At 41.4% G+C, this 25,916-nt stretch overlaps 1 protein-coding gene across 4 annotated transcripts in view; it reads right to left on the bottom strand.

Moving 5' to 3' along the window:
• khdrbs2 (KH domain containing, RNA binding, signal transduction associated 2) overlaps positions 1 to 25,916 on the bottom strand; it is a 622,325-nt gene that overhangs the window by 273,181 nt on the left and 323,228 nt on the right. For all 4 annotated transcript variants that reach the window (XR_011954815.1, XR_011954816.1, XM_072558359.1 and 1 more), the window contains exon 4: positions 23,010 to 23,156. Coding sequence is in view for 2 of the 4 variants with exons in the window: in XM_072558359.1 (XP_072414460.1) it covers positions 23,010 to 23,156 (147 nt within the window). In the remaining 2 variants the exon portion in view is untranslated. The remainder of the gene's footprint in view (positions 1 to 23,009; positions 23,157 to 25,916) is intronic.

Genomic DNA, 25,916 nt, shown 5'->3' with positions numbered 1-25,916 from the left:
CCCCTACGGTTTGATTTTGGACAATAACCTCTAAGTGGGGCTTTACCAAAGGTTTCCTGCAAATTCAAATACACCATGCCCACTGGTTTGTTTCATCTATTCTGTACAATACATCTTCAAAAAATTCCATCTTGTTTGCCAAATCCATATCCCTTTTGTAAATCCATGCCGACTTTGTGTCTTCATGTCATAACCTTTTATAATTGACAGCAGCATTTTTCCTACCACTGATGTTAAGTTACCCAGTCCCATTTTTAACCTTCCCTTTTTAAAAAATAATGGGGTTATATTGGCCACTCTCCAATTGGCCAGGCCTGAATCAGAATCAACAGACATTTGCATAATGATACTGAATGCATGCACTATTTCACTGGCCACCTCCTCCAATACTGTGGGATGTAGATTATCAAGCCCTGGGCACTTATCTGCTTTCAGTGTTATTAATTTGTCCAGTTGTTTTTTTCAAGCTAGTACTAATTTCCTTCAATTCCACTGCTCAAAAGATCCTTGCTTCCTCAGAACTTCTGTGAAATATTGTGTTTTTTGCGAAGTCAGAACAAAAGTAGTTGCTTAATTACTCTGCCATTTCTTTGTTCTGCACTTCTTCATTCTTAACAATTACCCCATTTCAGACTACAGGGAGCTGACATTTGTCTTCACTAATCTTTTTTTTACATGGTTAGAGAAGCTCTTACAGTTCACTTTTATTTTCTTTACAAGTTGACTTATATACTCTATTTTTCCCCAGTTAATTAACCTCTTGGTGCTTCTTTTTTATGAATTCTAAACGGTTCCTGATTGCTGAGCTCTCAACTCTTTCTAGCAACCTTATATTAATCAATTTTGAATAACTTTAGTTTCTTTTGTTAAATGTGTGTGGGCCACTTTTGTGCTGTTTCACTCAAAGGATTTATAACTGTTGCAGTCATGCATTTGTATCTTTTATATTAATTGTTGCTTATTGTCATGTCTTTTAATGAAGTTATCAGGTCCATCACAACCAACTCACCACTCATACATTTGTAGTTTGCTCTGTTTAGATTTAGAAAGCTAGTTTTGGATTTGATTACTTCACTTTTTAGCCCAACAAGATTTCTGTATTTTTATGGTCACTTTTACTGGAAGGATCTCTCACAACAAGATTACTAGTTAATCCCTTCTCATTGCATAAAACATACATCAGCACAGCCTGCCCTCTAGATGATTGATTAACATTCTTGTCAAAAAACCAGTGATACAGATACTTGGACACCCAGATCTTACTGCATTTTCTCACCATTCAGATAATATGTTTATTTTTTGATCCTTTCGACCAAAATATATAATTTATCTCTTTCTGATATACTACTCCATTTGTCAGATCTTTGCCCACTCACTTGTCTACATCCCTTTGTTGGCTCCTCATGTCGTCTTCACAAATCAGTTTCCTACTTATCCTTGTGTCATCAACAAATTTAGCTACCACATCTTTGATCTCTTCATCTAAATCATTTATATAAATTGTAAAGAGTTGTGTCCCTAGCACCAACCCCCGTGGCACACCACTTGTGAAATGTTGGCAGCCTAAGAAAACCCATTTATTTCTTCTCTCTGCTTCTAGTTAACTTGACGTCTGACATGGGAAGGTGTTAGAATCAATTATTAAGTGGGCTATGGTCTTGTGGCACAGCAGGATAGTGTCCTTACCACTGAGCCTTCAATTCCAAGTTCAAATCCCACCTGGGCCAAAAGGTGGTGGAGGAGGGGTCACTGAATATTTTAAACACAGGTCGATAGGTGCCTGTTAGGCAGGGGAAATAAAGGTTATTGGGATGGATGGAAACATGGAATGAGAAACATGAACAGATCAGCTGTGATTGTACTGAATGAGGGAGCAGGCGCAGTTGTTTGAGTGGTCTACTCCTACTGTCAGCTCATTTGTTCAAATAAAGGTTGAGGAATGTTTGCAAAGGTGAGCACAGGAGTTCTCCCTCCCTGGCATCCTCACTGAAAGTTATCTCTCAATCAGCAAAAAGAGATGTTCCGTTTATTTCTCTGCTATTTGTGGGAAATTGTTGGGTTTTAATTGGCTGCCACATCTCCTATATATCAATGCTATTTGAAAAGTCATTCTTCCACTGTAAGGCACTTCTGGGTTATCCTGAACTCATGAAGGCGAGATGGAGATGTTGTGGATTGACAAAGAAGGCCAGTCTGAAGTAATCTCTCTTTCTTGCATCCACCCATTCATGTGTTGTGGAATTCACTGCTATTCTGTCACAACTTTATTCATCTTGGAATTCTGTTAGTAATCTCTAAGGCTTTCCACTGTTTTCAGAATGTTCCTCCCCCCCTCTTTAATCAAGTAATTCCCACATTGTCTTCAGCTCTGGACATTTTAATTACGCTTTAATTACAACTCCTCAACTTTGCATGAGTTTCACACTTGCCCTACATCTGTGTGGGAACATGTCAATGCACCGGTCCCTAATTTTGAAATGCTATCTTTCTGCTCCGATTAGGAGAGTTTTCTTAGCGGCTCAGAAATGATATCTCCCACCACCACCACTACTCCCATTCCCCCCTCACCCATAAATGTAAATCCCTGGCTGAAAATATACTGCCTGTGAGTTTCAAATTGCAGATATACCTATGCATACGTCAGGAGTCCAGAGCTGAACACAATGTGTGCTTGTAGGTTTACAATTGCATTGGAAATCAGGCCAGTGTTCTTCACAGGTTTTCATTTCCTCCTAGCACTGTGCCCAAGCTGACTGAAAGCATATTTTATTACCTGGTCTGCAGTTTTACATGTCCCTAATGCATTCAGCTCTTTTGTATAATTCTGGATTAGTGGTGCTGGAAGAGCACAGCAGTTCAGGCAGCATCCAACGAGCAGCGAAATCGACGTTTCGGGCAAAAGCCCTTCATCAGGAATTTTATTCCTGATGAAGGGCTTTTGCCCAAAGGGCTTTTGCCCGAAACATCGATTTCGCTGCTCGTTGGATGCTGCCTGAACTGCTGTGCTCTTCCAGCACCACTAATCCAGTATTTGCTTTCCAGTATCTGCAGTCATTGTTTTTACCTCTTTTTGTATAATTGTCAACAGAAAGTGTAACATGATCGGTGTGCAGTTCTTTTTTGAAGAAAAACTTCAACCAACCTGTTTTCTGATTGACCAGTTTGATCTATGTGAGGTTCCATAGAGTTCCACGTGTGATCAGCTTTGATTCAGGGCAAAGGGTGGTTCAGCTTAGTACCAAACAAAATCCAAAAGATGCTAAAAATTCACTTGGAGTCTGCTATGAGCAGGGAATGTGCAGTGTGCTGTTTCAGGACAACTTAATGATTAAAGCAGACTTCCATAGTGCAATGAGATCAATTCTGAGTGACCCATTCCTATGCTCACACTAATGATTCACATAATTAGAGACAGAGCTTAGCAAATCGGCAGAAACATTTCAGTTTTTTAAAAATCAGTCTGCTGAATATGCAAAGTGTACATCAAACAGAGATTGCTAATAAGCTCCTCAAAAATAGGTCACCAATTTTTAATTAAGTAGGCTTCTAAATTTTGGCCTAAATATTCCTCCAAATTGCATCATGGTATTAATTTGCATCAAGCACTTAGACCAGGGGTGTGGAGTGCATGCAGGCTGTTGTTGGGATAGGAAAGGGACGAACTCTTGTCAAGCTTGTCAACATGAACCAGATATCTCTGGGTTCCAAATTCCCCTTCATGCAAGTAGTTCAAGGAGGACGGGAGACTGAATCCACCATTTGCAAATATGTATGTCATGAGATCATAAGAAATAGAGTAGTCCATTTTGTCCCTTGCATTAATTTCACATTTAACAAGGCTCTTTCCAGGTGGTGGAGCAGGCTTGAAGGGGCAAATGGTCTACTCTTTGTCCTAAATCTTGTTGCTTTTGTGTTATCTTAACAAGGTCACGATCATGAGACATATAAGAGTCAGGGATTGCTCATTTAAGCAAGAGGAGGCATCTTCTCTCTGAGGATGGTGAATCTGTGGAATTCTTTATGACAGACGCTGGATAAGTAAACATATTCAAGACTGGGAAAGACAGATTTTTAACCCGTGAGGGAATCAAGGGTTATGGGAAAAAGTAGGAAGGTGGTGATGATCAGCCATGATCTCATCGATGATAGAGGCAACTCATAGAATCCCTACAGGGTGGAAGCAGGCCATTCAGCCCATCGAGTCCACACCGACTCTTTGAAAAGCATCTTATCCTGTCCCATCCCACTATCCTATTCCTGCAACTCTGCATCTCCCATGGCTAATCCACCTGGCCAGTACATCCCTGGACATTATGGGCAATCCAACTAACCTGCACATCTTTGGACAGTGGGAGGAAACCGGAGAAGCCAGAGGAAACCCATGCAAACACAGGGAGAATGTGCAAAGTCCACACAGACAGTCACCAAGACCAGTTGAACCCAGTCCTCGATGCTGTGAGGTAGCAGTGCTAACCACTGAGCAACTGTGTTACTCTACTGAATGGCATACTTCTGCTTCTCTGTCTTATGGTTGTAAGAGCCTACGAGGACTTGACAGACTGAATGCTGATGGGGTGTTTCCCCTCATGGGAAAGTCAAGAGCCAGAGATACAGCATCCAGATAACAGATTACCCATTTAAGATGAGGGAAATAAAAGCAAAATACTGTGGAATCTGGAAATCTGAAACAAACACAGAAAATGCTGGAGAAATTCAGCTGGTATGATAGTACTTATGTAGACAGAAATGAAGTTAGTGTTTTAAGTCCACTGTGATTCTTTGTCAGAGCTCTTTCTCTGAAAAAGGGAGCTCCTTTTGCGTTAAAAAAACCTTAAGCCTGTGGAACTCTCTTCCTAGGCAGCTACTGTCATGGGGTAATTGAATATATTTAAGGCTGAGTAAAATTGATCAGCCATGATCTTATCAAATGGTGGAGCAGGCTTGAATGGCTGATGGGCTTTGTCCTGGTCCTAGTCTCTCTTTTCGCGTTAGCAAATTTAGAAAATACTGTCAGCCTCTTCCACCAGCTCACTAATATATATTGTAAATACTTCAGCCCCAAGCATTAATCCCAGTGGCAATCCACCATTTACAGTTTGCCAACCTGAAAATGAGCCATTTATCTCAACACTATTAACTGCCAGTTAGCCAAATCTTCATTAATGCTAGTGCATCAAGACCTAGAATTCTTATCTTCTGTAAGTCATTTTTTATGCAGCACCTTACTGATGCTATTTGGAAATCCAAATCACTATAACCATTGGTAGCACTATCATCCATCCGGTTATTTGAACACTCAAATTTCTCAAACATTATTTCCCTTTCACAAAATCATGTTGACTTTGCCTCTTTGCACCTTCCTCATACTTTCACAATCACAGATGCTTGAATAAGGGGGCTACAATTGCTGCTTGCTGCCTCTTTCTTTACTTGAACAAAGCTGTTTAGTTTACCTTTCCAAAAACCAGGTAATTTTGGAAGAGTAGAACCAGTGCACCCATTATCTCTATAGCTAAAGTTTAACATCACATCCAAAGGCAGAAGCTCAGAGAAGAAGGGAATAACTTTGATTTTATACTCAGGTCTCTGAAGTGGGATTTGAATTCTTGACATTCCGACTCAGAAGCAGACACCTTATCCAGTAAGGCACCGATGTACAAAATGACCGCACACTTATGTAATATGAAAGGGAGTCATGTTTAGATCATTGTCTTTTCTTGTTCAGGGCAGGCCAGCTATCTGAAACACATCGCTGCTACCTTGCTAGTTATGCTTGCAGTTAAATTGATGAGAAATGCATACATCCCCTGAGTCTAGATTAGAGTGGTGCTGCACCGCTCTAATCTAGACTCTGGTTTCCAGCATCTGCAGTCATTGTTTTTACCCCCCTGCATACATCTCCTGGCCTGTTCTAATTCATGACTGTCAACTGGAGATAGCAACGCACTCCAGGACTGATGAGACAAGCAAGCCTTGCCAATCGCTCAATTCCAGCCTCTTTCAAGGTTAAGAGAACATACCAGCACATAAGTGACATTCACAAATGGTTTAGAGCAGATATTCCAGATTTAAGCTCACTGTGTGATACCGACCAGGTGCTGCACTGTCAAAAGCACTGTTTTGTGGACAATATAGTAAACTGAGGTCCTGCCTGCTCTCTCAGGTGGCAACTCCTACACAGCTATTTTGAAGCAAAGTGTACCTCAGTTTATTATTCGGTATTGATTCCTCAGTCAACATTACAATTATCGGGCCATTATCTGGAAGCTGTCTGAGAGAATTTCCTATGTGAAAATTGGCTCCCTACTGTAGAACAGTGACCGCATTTTGAGAAGTACGCTATTGATTGTAAAGCTCAGAGGTCATCGTGGACACAATATAATTGCGAGACCTCTTGTTTTTTAAATGATCCTCATAATTTCTTCCTCTACCACTGCTGATCTTGAAGGTTCTCCTGCATTAAATTAGATTAGGTTAGATTCCCTGCAGTGTAGAAACAGGCCCTTTGGTCAAACAAGTTCACACTGGCCCTCCAAAGAGTAACTCACCCAGACCCATTTCCCTCTGACAATTCACCTCATAGTAGGGGCAATTTAGCATGGCCAATTCACCTAACCTGCTTGGAGTACCCGGAGGAAACCTATGCAGACATGAGGAGAATGTGAAAACTCCCCATGGACAGTCGCCCAAGGCTGGAATCGAAGCTGGGTCCCTGGCATTGTGAGGCAGCAGTGCAAAACCATTGAGCCACCATGCATTAGTTTTGCACTTTCAAATAATTTCTTCCTGGTTGCAGTTCAGAAGTAAAAATAAAAAGCAATTATAATTAATGTCTGGAATCTACCAACTTTTATGCTGCAGGTTGACAAAATTATTAAGAATGTGTTGGAAACACAGTAGCCAATGTGCTTAAAACCAATGGGTGCACAAACAGCAATGTGTTAACAACCAGGTAACCCATTGTGATTGTAATGTAGTTGTTTAAGGGGCAAATACACCAGAACTCTTCCTTAAGATAGTGGACACAGGAATTTTTACGTTCACCTTGAGAGAGAGAGAGGGAGAAAAGATATGCTCTAGTTTCCAGAAAAGGCAGACACATAGTGCTCGTCATGCAGAAATAAACCTAGCTGCTGCTTCTCCCCATAGCAACACCAGAGAACAAAGAAGAGCTGGTGAAACTATGACAAAATTTAGTTGTGCGCTCTATGAACCAATTGACATCTTTGGTCCATCTTCTTCAATGCTGGCACCCAATTAAAACAAAAATCTATTACTTTGTCTGACATTACTCTCAATTGGTTTATGGTCGCAAATTGACGAGATCTAATTGGAAAATTTGGGCAGTACGTCCAGGAGATGAGAGGAGGGGAGAGAAAGGTGATGCAATTACACAAGTAAAAGTAACTTGCATCTGTTTGCCTTTAGCTGTGCAAGCTTCCTGTGCACAAATTGCTGACACTGTACATATAAAGCATGTGGTTTATTACTATTACATATCAAAACTGATCATTTGGAGTGAGCATTCCATTTGACAGGCAAATATGCAAACCTTTTGGTTCTAGAACAACCAGATATAGTTTTCAACCCTTTTTCCATGGGACATGGGTGTGTTATTTAATTATTCATTACTTAATGTCTGGAGGCACATGTTGCCCAGTCTGGGTTAACACATATTTCCTTCCCTGTAACTTGAACCCATATTACCAGAGCATTGTTCTGGGCCTCTGGATTACTTACTCTAGTGACGTTACAAATGTGCCAGCATCTCTTCATGAGCATGTTTTACTGTTTATTATGTGCTAATATAATGTCTATGGGAAGTCTTCTATAAACAGAGGAAAACTGAACATGGATATACAAGTAGATCATTTTGAAGTTGAGACAAAGAAATAGTTACCCATGCTTTCAGCAGACACCACCTAGATTCAAATAGAAAGAAGCAGTGACTGCTTTACAATAACCTTTCTCATTCTACGCACAATGTGAATTCTGCCTAACTTTTAATTAGCAGCATTTTTATTGAGGCTGGAGCATCTATTACAGCAGAAAGAAATTATAGATGGCAGAAAATGTAATGTTTCTCTCTCGTGGCCCATGATGTTAGCTGAACTCAAAAGAGTAAATTAAACTTTTATTGCTCACTCCTAAACACTCGTACTTTAATAAATCATTTGCTCCTTAATCCCGAGAGTGTGATTGGCTTTTGAAGGACACCTTAATTATTTTTTGAGGTGATTTGAAATGCTTTGCATACGCAGGTCACTACCATATGTAAATTAGTAGCCTAGCAATATTAGATAAGCAATTACTTTATATCCATTGCTTCAGAAGTAAATGCCATGTTCCAATATGATGTGGTTGAAACTGATGTGCAGAGATATTTATAAGCAGGAAAGGCAATATTCAGAATATTCAGAGCCTGTGTGCATATTGAGCCTGTTTTAAATGCAGTACTCCAACTTGTGTCATCTTGAGTTCAGGGAGAGGTAGCTCTGTCACCTTTGTTTCAGAAGATCATGGATTCAAGCCTCACTTAAACAGTTTGAGCACAATCCAGGTTGATACTCCCACACAGAGTGAAGGACCACTGTGCTGTTGATGCATCACTTTTTTGGATGGCTTGTTAATCTGGGGCTGTCTGTCCTCTCAGATGCTTGTTGAATTTCCCATGACAACTATTCAAAGAAGGCTAAAGGTGTTCTTCCCCTACTGGCCAATATCTATCCCTCAACCAACTAACATAAATGGTGTAATATTTCTCAGAGTGCTCTTTTTGGATCTTCCTGTGCATTAATGGGCTGTTCAGTCTCCTATATACAACAGTGATGATTTTTCAAAGGACTGCATTTGTTTCAATGAAATTGGATACAATTCATAAGCTGTATTGTAGTAACTACTCAAGGCTCCTTTGAGTGCACCTTCCAAACCCATAATCTCTTCCATCTTGTAGGACAAGGACAACAGATACATGGGCACACCACCAGCTGCACATTCCCCTCTCAGCCACTCACCATTCTGACTTGGAAATATGCCACTGTTTTCTCAGTGTCACTGGGTCAAAAATCGTGATATTCCGCCCTAACAGCAGTGTGGATGTCTCTACACCATTTGAACTCAGTGGTTCAAAAAAGAACTCAACATCAACTTCTCCAGGGCAAATTGGAATGAACAATTTGCCTTGGCAGTGAAATTCCACCCAATGACAAATAAATAAAGCCCAACATGGTGATGTTCCGAGTTTGTGAAGTTAGTAGATAAATACAAAACCTTACTCTGTAATGTACAAAGCCTGAAAGGTAAGTATCGCCCAGCCAGAAGTTTTTTTTAAGGTACACCTTTTTAAGAGAATGTATATGAGCAGGAACATGCTCTGGAAAAAGGGCAGGAAAGTGGATAGGAGGTCAACCTTGATCCGACTGAATGGCAGAGCTGACTTGAAGGGCCACATGGCCTACTCTTGTTCCTATTTCTTATGGTCTTACAATGTGACATTGTAGAAAAGCAGTCTAATTTCTTCAGAAATCCCTGCCTAAAGTACATCACTTAGCTGTTCTGATGAAGCCCGAGAGGAGGTGTAGCCAGAAGGGATCCAAAGTAAATAGTAAGACACTGACATTTCAAATCCAATCAGAGAAAACACTCTGGAGTTGCCAATTAATCCTAACTAAATCATGGTGCAAGCTGCAAAATCAATCCTGCATATTGGCAGCTTTGGAGCAGCATTCTGACCCTTTTTGAAGATGTGTATCTCACAGTCTGCAGCAGAACTGTTAAGAGGAGGGTGTTCAAATGGACATACCACTTAATCTTCAAACCAACTCAATTGTTAGACAGATTTCACAGATGTATCAAGTATACAATAATTGAACATACATTCAGCAACAATAATGACACTAAAACATTTGGTCAGAGGATAAATGTGTAATATTTCTGAGTTTAATACACAGACTGTCAAATTTCCTAGGAACCACTTAAACATCTATCCCAACAGGCTATAATGTAGGACAATATCCCAAAGTGTGTGATAGGAAGGATTTTTACACAAAATGTGATTTACATAAGGAGGTATTAGGACAGTTGATTGAGAGTTGGGTCATTGAGATAAGTTCTGAGGAGACAGATAGAGAGGCTTTGCAGCATAATGAAGAATATTAGAATAAGTCCCATTAAAGGTGAATTGTAATAGTCTGAGCTGTCATGTCAAGAAGTCTACAGAATCACAGAACTGTTATGGCACAGGAGAAGGACACCTGGCCCATTTTGCCGGCACTAGAGATACACTCCTGTGTTCTCAGGCTCTAAGAGAGTTAACTTTTCAAGAAGCTAATTTAAGGGAGCAAACTGTAAATATGTTATCATAAAGTTAGTGTGTTTGGCAGAATTTGAGAATTATTGAAAATACTCTAACACAGCCACACAAACACAGTAAAATAAAAGCTGGTAACAAAAAAATGTCTCTCTCTACTGTAACACTTCACAACAATATAGTTAATGGAATGAGTTCTAAAGCTCAGACCCCTGGCAGGTGAAGCCACAGCCTTCTATGTTGTGGCAATAGAAATTAGGAATGTAAAAGAAATAACTTCTCCTCGTAACTTCTACTAAACAATTCATGGCCTTCCAGGTATCCTAATATAACTCCACAAAGCAGGTCATTTTAACAAGCTTCTGCCCTTGCATTTTTAAGCAATAATATTGGTTTTCCAGAGTTATTTTTTTCCAACAACACAGCTGCTCAATATTTGTTATCTCGCAGAGGACTTCACTCTTGCTACTATTCTACCTACTTATAAATCTACGTTATTCCTTACCAATCCCCTACTCTCCAAGAAGCATGCATTTTGTCCTGCAGAACTTGTTATTAACGAACTGAAGTTCACTGCACTGAAATGCTTTTTAATTAGTTTCATTGTCAAAAATAGCCACTGGTTTTTCAGGTCAATCTAAATTCAATAGCTCAGTGGCCACTGCATCTAAATGGACTTCTTCTTCTTTACTTATCAGAGAAAGGCTCAAGGCTACTTTCACTCCAGTATAAAGAAAAATCAATAGCTGTGTAACATTAGCTGACGTCAGGATGATCTGATTAACTATTGCCTGTCAGAAACGCTTGAGGATTTTTCAATCCTTCAGAGTTGCCTTGGACTCTGAAGGAATTTTAGGTAAACTTCCTGACACAGCTTTAAGAAATATATAGAGGAATGATGAAAAATGTTAGTTATTTTTATTTTGTTTGAACACTTTCGCTTGTTAGCTCAGAAACTGTGAGAAAGAAACACTGTTTGATTATATAGGACTATTAGACATGGATTATCTTTGGGACAAACCTCCGGGAATGCATTCAGACACAGCTGGCAACCTGAAATCCACTCTAAGCTTTACCTAGACCATTCCCATCAGTGCTGTCACCCAAACAACAGCAGTGCCTCTAAATGACAGCCCCAATGTCAATGCGAAACATGTATGCCTCTGATATGTGAAGTCATACTGTTCTAGACTGGTGTATGAGTGCTAAATATTTTGATAATGAAAAGAATTTTTTTCACAATTTGAGCAGGAACATCAATTTACTTAGTTGAGCTGAGGTGAGATTTCTACTAGCGCAACAGAGGTGCTGTCTATCTCATACACAGCCTGAATTCCCCTCACATCTAAGATAAAAATGCCCTGCTCCTATTTTCTCTTATCCCTAGCTAACAAGTCTACACCTTTCCCAGGGACCAGTCCGTGGGCAGCACGGTGGTTAGCACTGCTGCCTCACAGTGCCAGAGACCCGGGTTCAATTCCCACCTCAGGCGACTCTTTGCGTGGAGTTTGCACATTCTCCCCGTGTCTGCGTGGGTTTCCTCCCACAGTCCAAAAATGTGCAGGTTAGGTGAATTGGCCACACTAAATTGCCCGTAGTGTTAAATGTAGGGGAATGGTTATGGGTGGGTGCACTTCGGCGGGTCGGTGTTGACTTGTTGGGCCGAAGGGCCTGTTTCCACACTGTAAGTAATCTAATCTAATCTGTTTGCAATTTGGATGTAACATTTGATACATCGATAAGCTTCTGGCCACAACTGTATGCTGTCACTGGGACTGCTTTCCTTTCATTTCTTACTTTCATTGACTCGCCTCATCTGCTGCTGAAACCTTCATTCATGCTTTCTGTTATCCTTACTGAATTATTACAGCTCAGTCCAGGCTAGTTTTTCACATTCTAACCTTTTGTAAACTGTGAGTCAGCCAAAGCCTTGCTGCTTGCTGTAATTACACCCTGTGTGCCCACTTCGATATATATAAATATCAGAATAAACCCACCTAGTGGGTCTTCTGCTGTTTTTCATTCATATAAATGATTTCGGTCAGGATTAAGAAAACATAGTTAGGAAGTTTGCACATAACACCAGAATTGGTAGTACAGTGTGCAATGAAAAGTGTTACCTAAGATTACATCGGGATCTTGGCCAATTGGGCCAACAGGCCAAGGAGTAGCAGATGCAGTTTAATTTGGATAAATGTGAGGTGTTGCATAAGATAAATGAAGGCAGGACTTACACAGTTAATAGTAGGGTCCTGGGGAGTGTTGTCAAACAGAGAGGCCTAGGGCCCCAGGTACACAGTTCTTTGAAAGTTATGTCACAACTAGTTAGGAAGGGTCACTGGACCCGAAATGTTAACTCTGATTTCCCTCCACAGATACTGTCAGATCAGCTAAGCTTTTCCAGCAATCTCTGTTTTTGCCTCACAAAACAGCTGTCCAACCAACTGAGCTATAACCATGAGGATTAGAAGATCATTATAATGCCAGTGTGATAACTAAATCATTATTCTAAGGCAATGTAAGACCCAATTGGGGTGGGGCGGGGGGGAGGGGTGTATTTGCTTTGTACATGTGGCTGAGTTATCCATCACGGCTGAGGACATTGGCAGAACAACTTAGAGATCCCATTTTGTCAGGGGTGCCCTGTTATATTGCAAATGGATGGCTGATACAGATGCTGGATTCAGAAGTTAGGCCTGTTTCTTGTATCGGTAAAAATAAGTTGTTAGTTGATAAGGTTTGTATGATGTGGGAAGCAGAGTTGTAATTATGGAAAGGTACAGATCACGGTTGCATTGTGGTTGTCATGATCAACATTTAGGGATGAGGTTGACAGAGTCTCAGAAGAAGCAGTCCTTGTTGGCTGGGATTAGACAAAGACATCGAAGACCCAGTGAAACAATGTAGTGTATGACAAACTGGAGAAAAGCTGTCTTCACCTTTGCAACCATGGAAATGGCCAAGGAGGGTAGGGCAGACATTGCACCTAGATTTTGAAGGGGATTGAGATTAAGAGCTATTCAAAGTGGGTCAACATATTTCTGATATATCGAACAGCAACTAACAAAACTTTAGAGAATCAGTATAGTTTGATTGCTACTTATGAGTTCCCAATGGAAATTGTGTGTGACAACAGAGCTCCATTTTGTTTACAAGAGTGGGGTAAAACAAACTTGTGTTCATAGTATTATCCTGCTTTGAGTGCACAGAACACATTGTTAACCATGCTCAAGTTATATAAATGCTGGGTACAAACTGGAGGAATTGTCAGACATCATTGAACTGCAAATTGTGGAATTGTTTCTTTATCATTATTACTCATATCATAGTACTCCTGATTAGTCCCAGCTGAATTATCGCTGAGAAGACAGTCTAGAGGGAGATTTTCATTGCTAAAACCATACTGAACACATTCAGTTGAGAAAATCAATTACATCAGAAGGAGAATCTTCAGTTGAGGCAGTTAGTCAGACATGTTTGATGAAGGGAAAAAATTCAACGAAGTCAAGGGCAAAATCAGTCTTGTTATATGAAACTTCTCCTCAGTCTCAAGCCAAGACAAGTCAACGTTCTTCCCCAAATTCTGGATGTTGAAGTCAAGAAAGGAGGTATCCTTTTAGGAATAGCAAACCAATAGTTAAGTTAGATGTAAATGAAAACTAGAGATGTGTACTCTGAATTCTGAACAGTGTGTTATTCTTTAGGAGGGAGGAGTGGAACAGCACCCTCTTTTGGTCATTTGTGTATTTGTACATACCAGAATAAACAGGTGTTGTTCAGGGTGATTCTCCATGTACTGCAAAGATTACATCTGCCTCTTAAACTACACTAAATCCTGTATACCTAGCATTCCTGTGTTCAATGACCTACAATAACTCCTGGTCCAGCCGCATCCTGATTTTCAAGTTCTCATCTTTGTTTACAAATTTCTTGCCAATTGCCTGTCTTTGTAATCGGCTCCAGCTCCCAGAGATATATTGTTCCTCTAGTTCTGGCACTTTGAATGTTCTTTTTTATGAATATTTCAGCACTGGTCGCCCTCCCCTACCTAAACTCTCAAATTCGCTCCATACACCTCGCTCTCTCTCTTCATCCAAGACTGAGTACAATCCTAGTTTATTGACTATGCTTTTGCTCTCCTCATCAATATATATTTACGTGGCTTGTTCTAAAATGCTCCTGAAAAGCATCTCTCGACTTTTTAATCACCTTAAAAGGTGATGTATACATACACATTGTTATTATCTAGCTGGGGAGAAATTTGAAGTGAGGCTATCCCTGAAATCCTTTACACTTTGTTCAGGTGACAGAAATACTACAATTGGGGAAAGCAAGCAGCAGGTTTGCTTTTTAGACCAATTACTCTTCAGCTGGTGGTATTTACCTCTCTTGGGTCTCAACCAAATGAGCGATAATAGAAATTCCAATGTAAATTAACTAAGATGATCTCCACGTTTAGCTGTCCTGCTACATATTGACTTCTATCTGCATTATTAAAGAGCTAATGAGGGCAATGTCTACTCTTCTTCCATAGACCACCTATCAAGCACAAACAGGCTAATTATTAGCAAAGCAAGTAGTCTGAGCTAATTGGAACTGAGGCTGTTGGCAATCTATTATTCATGGTGTTAACATGGAGAGAAAATGTACGCAGAAGACAAGTATTGGCTACAGAAAAGAAAAGGAAAAAGGCCATTTGTGCATTTTCATGACCTTCCTAAAGCACTTTACAACCACTGAAGTGCTCTTGGACTGTGGTCAATGTTGTAGTGGGGGAAAGAGAGCAGCCAGTTTGTGCACGGAGTGTGAAAGGGTAAATGTGATTCGCTGAATTCGGAAGAAGAGCTGCGGATTTCTAAAGAATCAGTGGATTTTGTATTTTGCCAGCCCTTGTGACTTCTGAAATGGTGCTGCTTCTTCTCGATTAGGTTAGATTAGATTCCCTACAAGTGTGAAAACAGGCCCTTCAGCCCAACAAGACCACACCGACCCTCCAAAGAGTAACCCACCAGACCTATTTCCCTCTAATGCACCTTGCACTATGGACAATTTAGCATAGCCAATTCACCTGACCTGCACATCTTTGGATTGTGGGAGGAAACCACAGCACCTGGCGGAAACCCACGCAAACACGGGAGAATGTGCAAACTGCACACAAACAGTCACCCAAGGCTGGAATCGCACCCTTGTCCTTTGCGTTGTGAGGCAACAGTGCTATCCAATGAACCACCATGTCACCGTTCTGTTATTTGAAACTAGGGCATTCCAATTCAGAAGGGATGGATAAAAAGCAAGACAAGGTCAAGTTGAAGACCATACAACCTTTTCGCACCCAACCACAATGCAATGAGGCAAGACTTACACTCTGCTGGATTAATAGCAAGACAACAAAGAATTCAATGTAGTACAAGGTAATGGTGATGAAAATGAACTCCGGAAGTGCACCACTGAAAGACAGACATTTTTCAGTGATCTGAGAAGGGATTTCGTACAGGCAGACTGTTTGGAAAACAGAAATTGAGCAATGACAACTCTGCAAGATATAAGCTTGTTAATACCCAAAGGATGGGGCACCAAAACAGGACTCTCTCTGGGTTACAAAGGATGCGATTGTTAAAGTAAAACTGAAAAGGGAAATTCAAATTAATTAGGAGAAAATGAGGACTGCAGATGCTGGAGATCAGAGTCGACAATGTAGTACTGGAAAAGCACAGCAGGTCAGGCAGCATTCAAGGAGGAGAATCGACATTTTGGGCATAAGCCCTTCATCAAGAATGAGGTTTGTGGGCTGGGGCACAGAGATAAATGGGAGGTGGGGGTGGGCTGGGGGTGGGGGTGGGGGGGGGGGTGAAGGATGGAAGCTGGGACTGTAGATGAAAGTGATAAGTCAGAGGGAAGGGTGGAGTGAATGGATGGGAAGGAAGATGGACAGGTAGGACCAGTAAAGGAGGCAGTGCTGAGCTGGAGCTTTGGGACTGGGAAAAGATGAGGGCGGGTGGGGTGGTTAGGCAGGGGGAGGGGAAATGAGAAAACTGGTGAAACCCATATTAATATAGTGTGGTTGCAGGGTCCCAAGGTGGAAGATGAGGACTACTTCCTCCAGGCGTCGGATGGTAGGGGTTTGGCAAAGGAGGCGGCCCAGGACCTGCATGTTATTTGTGGAGTGGGAGTTAAAATGTTCAGCCACGGGGCGGTGGGGTTGGTTGGTGCGGGTGTTCCAGAGATATTCTGTGAAATGATCTGCAAGTTGGCAGTCATATGCCTCCTCCATTGCAAAACCCTTATCACGCAACGCCGTGAGGAAGAACGCCTCATCTTCCGCCTTGAGACCCTGCAACCACACAGGATCAATGTGGATTTCACCATTTTCCTCACTTCCCCTCCCCCACCTTATCCCTACCTTAAGCCTCCAACTTGGCATCACTACCTTGACTGGTCCTACCTGTCTATCTTCCTTCCTTCCCACCCATCCGTTCCATCCTCCTCTCCTATCTAGCACTTCCACCTGCACCTTCATCTACCTATTGCATTCTCAGCTACCTTTCCCCCAGCCCCACCTCCTCTCATTTATCTCTCAGCCCCCCACCGGTCCACAAGCCTCATTCCTGATGAAGGGCTTCTGCCCAAAAGGCCAATTCTCCTGTTCCTCGGATGCTGCCTGATCTACTGTGCTTTTCCAGCACCACACTCTTGAAATTCAAATTAATCTCAGACACAACATATTGTTAGAATCAAACATTAAACCTGTGTTTATATTGTGCCATTGCTAACCAAAGCATTTTTAAACATATAAGTATGGAGGGTTTTGTGTAGCAGGGGTATTACCTGTTGGAAGTTCAAACTTCCAGGATAATTCCGACCATGGCCTAATTCCTATATTGGGACTTCTGATGTGCATCGCTGACTGTATATGTGTGTTCTCTAACTATCCAGAGACTGGACGATGTAGGTCGATGTTTTTCATTCTCTTCTTGCAACTGAACTGAAGAGTTCTCGCTGGATTTGTGTGGGTGTTATATGTGCTATAATGGGTTTCAATAATGACTCTAAGACATAAGGTTGTGGATAAGTCTCAATATTGAATTTTGAGCACCATATCCAAACTGACATTCCAGCTTGCATTTAAATTACACCTTGCACAATCTCTGGACATCTCAAAGCAGTTTTACAGATAATTAAACACTTTTGAAGTGTAGTCCCAGCTGTAGCATAGGAAACACAGTGATAATATGTTCACAGCAAAACTCCCCAAGCAGCTATGTGATAATGACCTGCTAAACATTTTTTTTGATGTGATGATGATTTAGGGATAAATATTGCCCAGTAAACTTCGAGAAGTTACATGGGTTATTTTACATCCACTGGAGAAGGCAAAAATGACCTTGTAATCTAAAAGCCAGTATCTCTGACAACACAGCACTCCCTCACTGGAGTGTCAGCCTGCCGTGTATGTTAATAACTCTGGGGCAGACGTGCTATGAAAGGAGCTATATCTGTTCAACACACACTCTTTTCAGCCAATTGCTCAGCACTGAGATTTTGAATAAGGAAAATGAGCATGAGTAATACATACCAGACTTTAAGTATTAACTCATTTACTTGTTTAAGCACAAATGCTAATTTCTCTGATTACAGCCCTTCATTATCAAATGCAGTGAAATGCTCGTTTGTTTAGATTTATGTAATAGTTACACCATGGCGGCAGGCCATGCAACGCTACTGATCCACATCAGTTTTTACAATCTAGACAAGCATCCTCTCACTTGACTTCATTTTGCCTTTTCAGCATATTCTTCTATCATTTTCTCCTGTTATGCTAATCTGGCTTTCCTCAAAATGTGCCCACAGTATTCACCTAATACTCCTTGTAGTAGTGAAATCCAGATTCTAACTGTGGGCAAATAATTTCTCCTAACCTCCTGGTCAGCATCTCAAATTTATGTCCTTGTCTCTTGAACTTCCCAAAATATTTTCCAGTGTATATCCTTTTTTGGACTCCTTCACAATTTAAAAGGTCTGGAGCAGGTCAGTTACCAGCCTACTTTTTTTGTAAAGAACTTTGACCTCTGAAATCCTCCTCGATTATTCTGATATCATTTGGGAAAATCATTCTCTTCGGTCATTTATGGGATGTGAATGCCGCTGTCTGGCCGCTGTCTATTGCCTGTCCCCAGTTGTCTTTCATAAGGTAGTGGTCAGCTGCTTTCTCGAACCTCTGCAGTCCATCAGCTGTAGGTCCACCCACAATGCTAACAGGGAAGGAGTTCCAGGATTTTGACCCAATGATACTGAAGCAATGGCAATATATTTCCAAGTCAGAATGGTAAGTGGCTTAGAGGGGAACTTGCAGTTGGTGATGTATCACACATTTATCTGTTGCCCTTGTCCCTCTCGATAGAAGTGACCCCTGTTTTGGAAGATATTGTCTCAGAAGTCTTTGTAAATTTCTGCACTGCATCTTGTAGATGGTACATATTGCTACATCTGAGCATCGGTGGTGGGGGGAATCAATATTTGTCGATATGGTGCCACTCAATTGGGCTGTTTTGTTTTGGATGTTGTCAAGCTTGTTGAGCGTTGTTGGAGCTGCACCCATCCAGGCAAGCAGGAAATGTTCCATTACACTCTTGAATTGAGCCTTGTAGGTGGTGGATAGGCTTGTTGGGAGTCAGGAGATGAGTTAGTTGCTGCAGGATTTCTAACTTCTGAACTGCCTTGTAGCCACAGTATTTATGTAGCTAATTCAATTCAGGTTCTGGTCAAGGATAACAGTGTAAAATTCAGGGATTAGAATAGATTAGATTCCCTACAGTGTAGAAACATGCCCTTCGGTCCAACAAGTCCACACTGACCCTCCGAAGAGCAACACACCCAGACCCATTCCCCTACATCTAACACTATGGACAATTTAGCATGGCCAATTCACCTAACTGGAGGAAACCGGAGCAGACACGGGGGAAGAATGTGCAAACTCCACACAGACAGTTGCCCGAGGTGGGAATTGAACCCAGGTCCCTGGTGCTGTGAGGCAGAAGTGCTAACCTCTGGGCCATTTCGCCACCCAATTGTAAAGGGCTGATGGTTAGATTTTCTCTTGTCAGAGATGATCATTACCTGACAGTTGTGTGGCACAAATGAATCTTGATTTTTGCCAGCCCAAACCTGAATGTCATCCAGATCTCGCCGCACTTGGACACAGTTTGCTTCAGTAGCTGAGCTGGAAATGGAAGCTGCACATTGTGTAGTCATCAAACATTCCCACTTCTGATCTTCCGATAAGGGAAGCTTATACCTTCTCTGGCATTTTCTCTTTATTGTAATATGGAGACCAAAACTGAGGATAATATTCTCCAAGTATGGACTTCTCTCAAAATTCTTTGTATGTTCAATATAATTTCTTTGTTTCTGAAACAAAAAATGTGTTGTGTTGCGGAGTAAGGACCTTTTCAAATTAGAAAACACAGGACTTGATTGCATTTTACTAAAATGTTATTGCTCTCAGTGTGAAACTGATTGTTTAAATATGAAGTGAAGAATTTTCACTGGAGAAATGGACAGAAGCAATATGAACGGAATGGCATAATCTTAAAAGATTTGTAATAGGACACAAATTGTATACAAACCTTTGAAGGTGTCAGGACACGCTAAGAAGTCTATTCAAAATGGGTCAGATTGATTAAAATGTCATTATGATTATACCATGTAAACATCTCTTGAGGTAATGGATGCATTATGCTGGTCAACTCTCTGCCAACTGCTGAATATTGCATTGCATTAATGCTCTGCAGTTAAGCCTTTTTTAAAATTCATTCATGGGATGCAGGTGCCCCTCGCTGTACAAGTATCTGTTTCCCATCTTTAATTGCCCTTGATGCTCAGTAACGTTCCTAGACTGCTGCAGTTCACATGCTGTGGGTAGACCTACAAAACCATTAGAGGGGGAGTTCCAGAATTTTAACCCAGTGACACTGAAGGAATGGCAATATATTTTCAAGTCAGGATGGTATGTGAGGCTTGGAGGAGACCTTGCAAGTGATGGTGTTGGAAATGAAGTATTCTCAGGGCACAAAACTAGCAAAAATGATGGAGACCATGGGCTGTCCAAAGGCAAGGGTGCTCCCTTGATCTCCCCATGGGAATCCAAAGAATTGGACAACACTGGTTTGGTTGTAAGAGATGCTGCAAAGATGACTTATGACCATATCAGTCTGCTTTCGGGCTCCACTCCAGACTTATTAGCAGAGTTTAGTCCCTAGAACTCTCCCTAGGTTCATGAGATTCAGGATTTGTCCACACCAATGGGCCAGTACAAGACTAGGGGCCAAAAGTCCTCCAGGTTCCTTTGAAGCTTTAGCCTGCAATTATGATGGAGCCAGTTTCAGTGTATCACCACAAGGAGACATAGCTGAGAACTCACTAATAGAGGGGCTGTGTATAGACAGGGATGGAGTTAAATTTGCCTCTCTTTTTCTGCTATTGTTCTTAGCAAATGGTGAAACTGAAAATGAACAGCAAAAAGGCAGAACTCACATTAAGTTCCCACACTTACACACTATATCTATCACATTGGATTAATCGATGCACATGCAAGGTAAAGTTTTCTCTGATAAAAGTCATTACCCTTAAAAAATATTCCTTAGAAAAATTTGTAGACCTCAACATTTTAAGCAGCTTAACACAGGAGTAACCAAACAGAGGTGAGCGATGCAGTTATTTATAGTGGAGGACGGTGGGATCTTACTGCTGATTGGTCAGACTGTAGAATATGTAATAGGTCGATATGTGTTAACATTCTTGTTGCTGATTGGTCAACAGTACAGAATTACACAAGTAATGTGTTTCCTGAGTAACTGTAGTCAGATGTCGTGGATGAGTTATAGAGGTCAAGAGCACAAACACCCTTTTGGCACATCAGGTTAGTATCGGTCAAAAATAACCATCTGAGTATTTTAATTCCATTTTCCAGCACTTGACCCATGGTCTTGTGTACCTTGGCAAAGCAGGTGCACATCTAAATAGTTCTTCAATGTTATAAGGATTTCTGTCTCTAACACCCTTACAGCCAGTGAATTCCAGATTCCATTCACTTTCTGGGTGAGAAGGTTTTTTTTCCACATTCGCTCTGAACATAATGTCCCTTCCCTTAAATCAATGCCTCCTGGTCTTTGATCTCGCCACCAAATGGAGAAGTTCATTCCTATCTGTCCTATCTATAACCTTCATAATTTCATTCATCTCAATCATGTTCACCCTTAGTTTCGTCTGGTCTAAGGAAAACAACCCCAAATCAATCACTCTTCATAATTGAAACTCTCCAGTCCAGGCAACATCCTGGTAAATCTCCTCTGCATGCTCTCCAGCGCTATCACATTTGTCCTATAATGTGGATTCCAAAACTCTAGCTGTGACCCAACCAACATTTTATGGAGTTTCAGCATCACTTTCCTGCTCTTAAACTCTATGTCTCAGCCAATAAAGACAAGCATGCTTTCTTAACCACTTAATCTACCGGAGAAGTACAATCTTGTGGGGAAGTCTGGTATCGGGAGATTTAAATTGCCTCCCTGATACAACTCAAGTGCCAACACCCTCCCTCTTTCATGTATTCCAGTCACTCCCCCAGAACACAGAGAAGCGATTCCACCTAAAACGATCGAGGGTTACCAGATTTTCTAAAGATGACAATTGTTCTTTTCGGAGAAGATTCTGAATCCATAATTGAAGGGGGAAAGTTTGCATAGCTATGCGGAAAAAAGTGAAATGAAGATAGTAAAATTAAGAATTAAGAATATAGATTAGTTTGATCTTAGAGTAGGATAAAAGGTCAGCACAACATTGAGGGCTGTTCTGTGCTGTACTGTTTTATGTTCTCTGAACCAATGGAGTTAATCCAATAGCACTTTTAAAGTGGTCACCCAGACACAATACTTGAATGATGTCTTTCTGTGATGCATCCTTCTTAGGTGGAGCTTCCCTTTCTGTCACAGGCAATCATTAATATCAGAATCCAGTTGGAAAAACCATTCTGAAATAAGCGAATGTTGAGGTAAGGTCTGTATGTGTTCCCACAAGAGAAAAGTGGTGGATTTGCAAATGATTGCCAGCAAAAGGATATAGTTGAGGCAGAGCTCTCATTGGATTAGAAAGAAGGGCTAGTGTTCTCAGACAGCATTAGGTCACAAACTGTGATCTGCCAATTCCCAGTTTAATACAGTCACCTTTTCCTACCAGGCTGTAGTAAGGGAATCCATTGGAAGACTGCAAGGGATGAATGAGTGAATGCCATTCTGTTGATCAAATTGCCAACTTACAGGTCACATGATAAGATGCTACTTCTTTATTAAACCTCCTGAGAAAAACACCTGCAGGAGTCTCTGCTGATTTTTAATGGTTTAGTCACATTGAATGATCAAAGCTGATCATTGACGATCTTGACAAATGCTACACTTCTAGGCACTGAGTTCTCTGAGGGAAGCCAGTGTGACCAGTTAAGCAACAGCAGCAGGTTCATGTCAGGGCTTTCACAGGCTTCACTTGGTTAAATTGGCTAGTGATCATGGGCTGATGTTAGAGAAAATCCCAAAGTGATTGTTGGCATCATGAGAAAAAGTTGCATCTCATAAAAGCAACTCAGAAAAATGTCTCTAAGTCAGAAAATAAATAACCAGGGCATCATGTTGGAAAAAGAAAAATAACTTACTGGGACCAGGAATTTTTTCACCTCCTCTAGTGCGTGGCTCATGCGAGAATAGGCCTCTCCTGCTGGGACAAAAACTTCGATGAGCACATGGAGATCATCACCTAAATGTGCATATTTGGCCTCTCCACTTTTCCGCAATTCTTCTTCCTGCATAAAGAAGAGGTACCAACATTTAGGACAGTTCCTGGAACAGATAGCGATAACATCTCATTCAGATGCCCTCCTACCCCTCCCAGCCCCGTTCCCCTCAACCAAAGATGATTCAAAGTCCTTCACAAGTCTTGAAAGTACTCTTTGTAATGCAGGTACAGTGGCAGCAAATTTGGGCACAGCAAGCTCCCTTTAACCATAATGTGAGTGAGACCAGATCAATTGTTTCAGTAATTTGGTTTAGCCATGAAAAAAAAACTCTGCTCTTCTTCAAGGTGGTGACATGGAATCTTTTACATCTGCCTGTGAGGTGATGTGGAACCTAGGTTCAATGATCATCTGCAAGATAGCACTTCCAACAGTGTAGCACACCTTCAGTACAGTGCTGGAGCATCAGACTGGACTATGCACTAAGGGTTCTGCAGTGGCATTTGAACCCACAATCATGACTAAGATGATAGAATACTACCCACTGAATCCAGGCTAACACTTGTGGTAACAATTCAGCAACTCATTAAGTAAAAGGTACATTTAAATTGGTTTGTTATCATCTATAGACAGTCGATAATTGAAAAAGACAATAGCTGGGTAATTTGACGCGCATACATCTGAGGAAGCTCTTTGATTGTGAGGGATGATTGGATCAAAGTCATTGGCAGTGAAGATATTGTGGAGATCCTTTCTGCTATGTCACTGTAACCACTGACAACTCAGCTAGACTCATTTTCCTGTTTCTTCACTTGGTCAATAACTGGCATCTCTTGCTTTGCATCATCATTCTTTCCATTATTTAATCATTCCTGCCTGACTTTGACCTTCCTGTTGTACTCTCCTCCCCCCTTTTTCTTTTCCTTGCTGCAAGAGGTGGTGGAGTAGTGGGCATGTCACTGATCTAGGCCAATGCTCTTGGGACATGGGATCAAATTCCATCATGGCAGCTGATGGAACTTAAATCCAATTAATAAATCTGGAATTAAATGTTAATTATAAACAAACAAAATAGGAGCAGGAATAGATCATTCAATCCTTTGAGCCTAATCTGCCATTTAATGAGATTATGGTTGATTTGCTTCTGTTTTAAATTCCACATCCCCATCCACCCCCTTCCCAGATAACCGCTGATTTCCCCCCATAATAAGAATCTATCTATGTCTGCCTTAAAAATATTCAATGACACTGTATCACTATCTTTGAGGCAGAGAGTTCCAAAGTCACACAGCCATCGGATAGAAAATACTTCCCCTTTGGTTTAGCCCTAAAAGGGTCAGTCCTCGGATTAAAGCAGTCTCTCCTAGTTCTGGATTCACCCATAAATGTAAAGATTCTTTCAATGAGGTGTATAAGTTCCTGAATGACCTTGACAATCAAGTTACCGCTCATGGTGACTATGAATCTACTATCAATTGTCAAAAAAACCCCCAACTGGTCACTGATGTTCTTTCGGGAAGGAAATCTGCCACCCTTTTCCAGTCTGGCCTATGTGGGACTTACAGGAACAAGGCTGACCTTCAACTGCCCTCTTAACTACCTATCAAGCCACTTAGTTCAAGAAGGAGAACAAACACTGACCTTGCTGGTGGTACTCACATCGTATTAAAGATTAGAGAAAAATAAAGAACTATTAACCTCTTAACTATGAGTTCCAATGAAAATTCATCAATCTGGAGAAAAATCTGGCAGATGAAGTATAATGTTGGAAAACGTAAAGGTGTTCACTTTGGCAGGAAGAATTTTAAAAAAGCAGAGTATTATTTAAATGGAGAATAAGTGTGGAATTCTGAAGGACAGAGGGAGCTAGATGTTCTAGTCTGAGTTAGTATGCAGGTATACCAAATAATTTTGAAAGTTTGTGGAAGGTCCTCCTTCATTCTGAGAAAAACTAAACATAAAAGTACGATGCTATGTTTCAGTTGCAGGGCCTATATGTCGCAAAAACTGTGCACACCTTTGCTCTCATTTAAAGGATGATGTAAATGTGTTAGAAGGAGTTCAGAGGAGGTTTACTGGACTGATAACTGGAATAGGTAAAACCAATGACTGCAGATGCTGGGAACCAGATTCTGGATTAGTGGTGCTGGAAGAGCACAGCAGTTCAGGCAGCAACCGAGGAGCAGTAAAATTGATGTTTCGGGCAAAAGCCCTTCATCAGGAATAAAGGCAGAGACCCTGAAGGGTGGAGAGATAAGCTAGAGGAGGGTGGGGGTGGGGAGAAAGTAGCATAGAGTACAATAGGTGAGTGGGGGAGGGGATGAAGGTGATAGGTCAGGGAGGAGAGGATGGAGTGGATAGGTGGAAAAGGAGATAGGTAGGTAGGACAAGTCATGGAGACAGTGCTGAGCTGGAAGTTTGGAACTAGAGTGAGGTGGGGGAAGGGGAAATGAGGAAACTGTTGAAGTCCACATTGATGCCCTGGGGTTGAAATGTTCCGAGACGGAAGATGAGGCATTCTTCCTCCAGGCATCTGGTGGTGAGTGAGTGGCGGTGTCCTCGGCAGAGTGGGAGGGGGAGTTGAAATGTTGGGCCATGGGGCTGTGTGGTTAATTGGTGCGGGTGTCCCGGAGATGTTCCCTAAAGCGCTCTGCTAGGAGGCGTCCAGTCTCCCCAATGTAGAGGAGACCTCATCAGGAGCAACAGATACAATAAATGATATTTGTGGATGTGCAGGTAAAACTGTGATGGATGTGGAAGGCTCCTTTAGGGCCTTGGATGGAGGTGAGGGAGGAGGTGTGGGCGCAGGTTTTACAATTCCTGTGGCGG

The sequence above is a fragment of the Chiloscyllium punctatum genome, chromosome 3 (assembly GCF_047496795.1).
Source record: "Chiloscyllium punctatum isolate Juve2018m chromosome 3, sChiPun1.3, whole genome shotgun sequence".
Taxonomy (NCBI): Eukaryota; Metazoa; Chordata; class Chondrichthyes; order Orectolobiformes; family Hemiscylliidae; genus Chiloscyllium; species Chiloscyllium punctatum.
Note: the sequence above shows the minus strand (reverse complement) of the source record. Positions and strands in the feature narration are given on the sequence as shown.